At 40.7% G+C, this 4,621-nt stretch overlaps 1 protein-coding gene across 2 annotated transcripts in view; it reads left to right on the top strand.

Annotated features, from left to right (window-relative positions):
* The window catches only part of bag3 (BCL2 associated athanogene 3), a 6,308-nt gene extending 2,413 nt beyond the window's left edge, over positions 1 to 3,895 (top strand). Inside the window, exons 2-4 of one of the 2 annotated variants that reach the window (XM_020599016.1) lie at positions 985 to 1,290; positions 1,448 to 1,789; positions 1,893 to 3,895. In XM_020599016.1, the coding sequence (XP_020454672.1) occupies positions 985 to 1,290; positions 1,448 to 1,789; positions 1,893 to 2,654 (1,410 nt within the window). In that variant the 3' untranslated portion in view covers positions 2,655 to 3,895. Of the gene's footprint in view, positions 1 to 984; positions 1,321 to 1,447; positions 1,790 to 1,892 lie in introns of both variants that reach the window. The other variant, XM_020599009.1, reaches the window with a different exon arrangement.
* The last annotated feature ends 726 nt before the right edge of the window (positions 3,896 to 4,621 follow it).

Here is a 4,621-nt window from a genome sequence, read left to right on the forward strand (position 1 = left end):
TTCAAACAAATATATTATGGGATTATTTATGTTCTTTTAGACCAGAATAGGCAAGATCAAGAAAATACCGACACAAGGGTGAAATTCCATTATTCCTTGTAATTCATGAGAAGTGTATGTAAAAATATTGAAATAGGCTATTGGCTCTTCATCATGGAATTTGTCAATAGGTGAAGCAAAAAGGGTTCTCTCTCCCACTTCATATGGCATAAGGATGGTTAGTTAATAACATGTTAGGTTTGAGAGTGTACCTCTAAACTAACTAACTAAAGGGGAGGCAACAGTGGTGTGGTGGGTAGAGCAGTCGTTTCCCAACCAGAAGGTTGAAGGTTTGAATCTCAGTGCCTCCAGTCTACGTGGGCAAGACACTGAACCCCCCCGGTGGTTAGAGCCATCGGTTGAGTTGGCGCCGCAGATGGCTGCCATCAGTTCTGTACCGGAAACAAATTCCTTGTGTGTAACATACTTGGCCAATAAAGGTGATTATCCTTATCCTAACCTCGACCTCTAACTGTTGCCTCTTAATATCAAAAAATGTAGGCAGGTGATTGTTACAGTCTGATTGTGTAGTAAAATATCAAACACTGCAGCTGTCTGACTGGAAATGCACTATGCAAATCATGCATTTTGTTCGTTTTTACAAATTTTGAAATGACTTTTTTTTTTTTTCCAAAATAAGCCCATCCATGGCAAAATATACAGTATTAACAGTTGCCCAAGATTTATGGATAATAATGTCAACCAGGTTTGTAGTGTTAATGCCTAAACTATTATTGTGGTTAAATATTTGAATACCTTTAATGCACGTAAAGGAAACAACATCAATGTTGCCTTAAATCCAGTTAATTAAAAGGTCTGTGAAGTATATAGAGTAGTTTCATTTAGTTGACTTCCTTTGCTGGATGTTGTAGTATAAATACATGACAAGATTCCTAATAGTCATTGTAAATATGTACAGTAATTAGTTGTGATTTAATGTTTTAGGTCAGAGAAGTTTCAGCAAATGGACCCAACATACCACCAGACCCAAGCCCTCAGGAACCACAGAAGACCTTTGTGAGGGAGATGAAGCACCCCATTCTTCGTCCAGGGTATGTCCCTATCCCGGTCTTCCATGAGGGCGCAGAACTGAGGCAGCAACAGCATCCATGTTATTCCTACATACAGCCATCCACTGCACAGAATATCCGGACAGACGGGCAGACACCTTCTCCAGTGCCAGGGCTCCACTGCAGGCCTAGATCCCCTTTACACAGCCCTTCAGATAGCTGCTCCACTGAGCCTGGAAAGGTTGGCTCACCCCTTTCTCAAACATCAGGGGTAGGACTTGAGTAGTTTTGAAGAAGGAAAAAATGCCTATGTATGCCACTAAATACTGTATAATTTGTGTGCAGAAATGTTCACGTTCGATTGTTGCATTATTTCACTTAGATTTTTTATTCTTAAGGTTTATACTGTGCCACATCACCAACTCCCACGGCCAAGCAGTACTGGTCTTCAAGCAGGTTACATCCCTATCCCTGTGATCCATGAGGGTGGAGGAGGCCAAACACAAACACAGGCTCAGTTAAATCCCTCTGTCTACTCTCAGCGCATCCCCTACTCAGAGCAGCAGCAGCAGCCCTTCCATCGCATTCAGACAGATGAATGGCCTGGCTACCCTGCAGCAATGCAGCCTTCCAGAGAAAGGGCTTCTCCCATACTGATTCCTCAGCATCGTGATGCTACTTCTATTCACCTCCCGCCTCATATTAGAAGCCAGTCACAGGTGCTGGGAGAAAGACCACAGGTTATTTTACTTTAGTGTAGTTTTTCTTGATGTTCACAAATGTTTGAGTTTCATGTCAGTATGTGTTGAGCTGGATCCTAATGACCTCTTTTTAACTTCTAAGGTTCAGCAACATGTCCCCACAAGAGACCCACCCCAGAGAACGGAGCAGGAACAACAAAGCACCCAGCAAAAATCAGAGAACATGCAGCTCCCCCAGCCACTGCACACAGAAGCTGATGTCCCAAAGCCTCAACAACCTCAACACTTCCCCCAGCCCCCACCTCAGCAACCTCAGCAGTTCCAGCAGGCACCACCTCAGACATCTCCACAGCTTCAGCAGCCTGAACAGATAATGCAGTCTCAGAAACAGTTCCACCAGTCCCAGAAACCAGAGCAACCACAACAACATACTGCAGATATCACAGTTCAATTACCTCCAAAGCCAGAAGGCCAGGACATGACAGCTACTCTCCCAGAGGTCCCACCTGTAAAGGTAGAGGCTGAACCGTGTGCTCAAGGCCCGGTCCACCCAGGCTTGGCTAAAGTACAGCAGATAGTTGAACGGGTAGCTAAACTAGAGCAGGAGGTGAAATGTTTTGGTGGAAAGAAGAATGATAAGAAATACCTGTTACTGGAGGAACTGCTGACCAAAGAGCTCTTAGCACTGGACTCGGTTGACCCAGAGGGTCGAGCAGACGTTAGGCAGGCAAGACGGGATGGAGTCCGTCGTGTCCAGACCATACTGGAGCAACTGGAGCAACTGGAAGAGCAGTCAGCCAAGCCTGCTAGTGACACAGCGATGGAGTTAGATGACCTGACACAAAAAGGAGAGCCCAGCATGATCACCAAGGAGAATATTGAGATGGCAAAGGAGATCTTATGATGACTGCACACCTCATAGTCAAGAGGAGACAAGGATAAGCTGCTGTATATTTGATAGTGAACAAGTCTGCTCTAGCGAGCTCTCTGCCTCCTCTGCCTACAGCATTTGTGAAAGTTGCATGCATTGATTAACAGTGTTGGTATTTCCTGCCATTCAGCACATAATTGATGGTAGCTCAGTGCAATCACATTTTTCAAGCCAATGTTGTTGCCTTCTGTGTTGTGCCAATGTCTTCATATTAAGACAGCTGTCATGACTGACAGTTTCTAGTCAATTTAAAGTTTGAATAAGAGGCCTTTATCTATAAATGAGGAAAAGTAAAAGTATTTTCTTAAGAAATGTTGTGTGTAGTTGCCTTTTGTCTCAATCAAATATTGTATGAAGCTTTTCTTAATCCAGCCAGTACATCAGTTAGTACATGAGTGCAAACATTGGAGCTTTAAAGCAGAATTCACTGCAAGACTCAGTCAACAGGAAAGCATTTTCCCCTTTATTGCCACATGGCCATGTTGGAGCTGCTTTTGTCACACACAACAGTGAATATGTTTATTAGATGCTGCTTTTTGGTACATTACTGATTTTGACGTCTTTGCACATTGCCATCATTGAAATGTTTCTTGCTGAACGCAAGCACTACATTCGAAATGTATCAGTTACACAGGTTTTGATTGATGTGTTTGAGTGTTTGTAAGTACATTGTTATTTTAAAACACTATATCAGTATTTATATAATTCTATAGTATTTTGGTACCTTTATGAACGTGTAACAACAAATGGAGCTGAGATGGTCTAACTTATTTGAGATGTGAGACAATCAGCACTCTGTGCTACAGTTTAAAATCAGATTGTGTAAGTCAGAATGTTGTTGTATAGCTACCAAAGCCACAATCTGTAATAACACTAACACAGAAATGGCATAAAGCCCTTAAAATACCAACTGTGAGAAGATACCCAAATTATGTGGATAAAGTAGAAAAAAACATCAGTCATTTAAAAAGATTTAAAATAACTTTGATGATTACTTGATGTTTTTTCTGTAGGGATGTGACACTGTAATACAATCATAAGCCATCTGTAAGGTAGGGTCACTGCTTAGCACACCTTTACAAATTATGGATTGTGGTTTATAGTGTTCACCACAGTTTATGAATAGCAGGCTTTTGCATTGTTGAAAGCAAGTGAATCAAGCTGGTATGGTTGAAAATAAAACGTATTTGACATTGACCACAGTAAATGACTAGTATTTGAGTTCCCACAAATTTCTGCTAAGTCTGAGAATGAATTTTTAAAAGTTTCTAGGATACTAATAGTAGATTTGTATTACTTGTAGGGCTGCAACTGACATTTATTTTCATTATTTATTAATATGATGATTATTTTGTTTATCAAAATGTCAGAAAATAGGGTGAAGCTCTTCTTAACCATTTCCCAAAGTGTGGTCATCAGATTTCTTGCTTGGTCTGAAACACCTACAGATAATTCATTTTATGATCATATGAGGCAAGAAAACAGCAAACCAATGAATTTCAAAACGGCTGAAATGAGAGTATAGTTTTTTTAGCTTGAAAAATGACGTCAGAATAGTATTTAATTAATTTTCTATCAATCAACCAAATAAATTGATTGACTATTTGTTTATTCAGCTTTTAATGCAGTTGGTAGCACATTCTTGTTTACATATACCAAAGTGAATGTCCACAATGTTTACGACCTGCTAAAGTAATTCATATTTTGATGTGTGACTCTCTGTTGGCCCCCAGCGGTCTTGACTGTGGCTTAGTTTTATACTAAAGTTTTCGATGGTGTGATGACCATTTGGTCTCTGTGTGCAGCTGCTCCCAGCCTTGTCCGTCAGAACATCACTGAGTCATAACTGCGAATATTTTTGTACCTTCTAAGGTTTCAGTCTTTCAATGGACGCAGGTAGGGAAACACAATCTGTGTAAATTATGTGGTTTGTTCTTTTT

The sequence above is a fragment of the Monopterus albus genome, unplaced genomic scaffold (genome assembly GCF_001952655.1).
Source record: "Monopterus albus unplaced genomic scaffold, M_albus_1.0 scaffold3.1, whole genome shotgun sequence".
NCBI classification, from domain to species: Eukaryota; Metazoa; Chordata; class Actinopteri; order Synbranchiformes; family Synbranchidae; genus Monopterus; species Monopterus albus.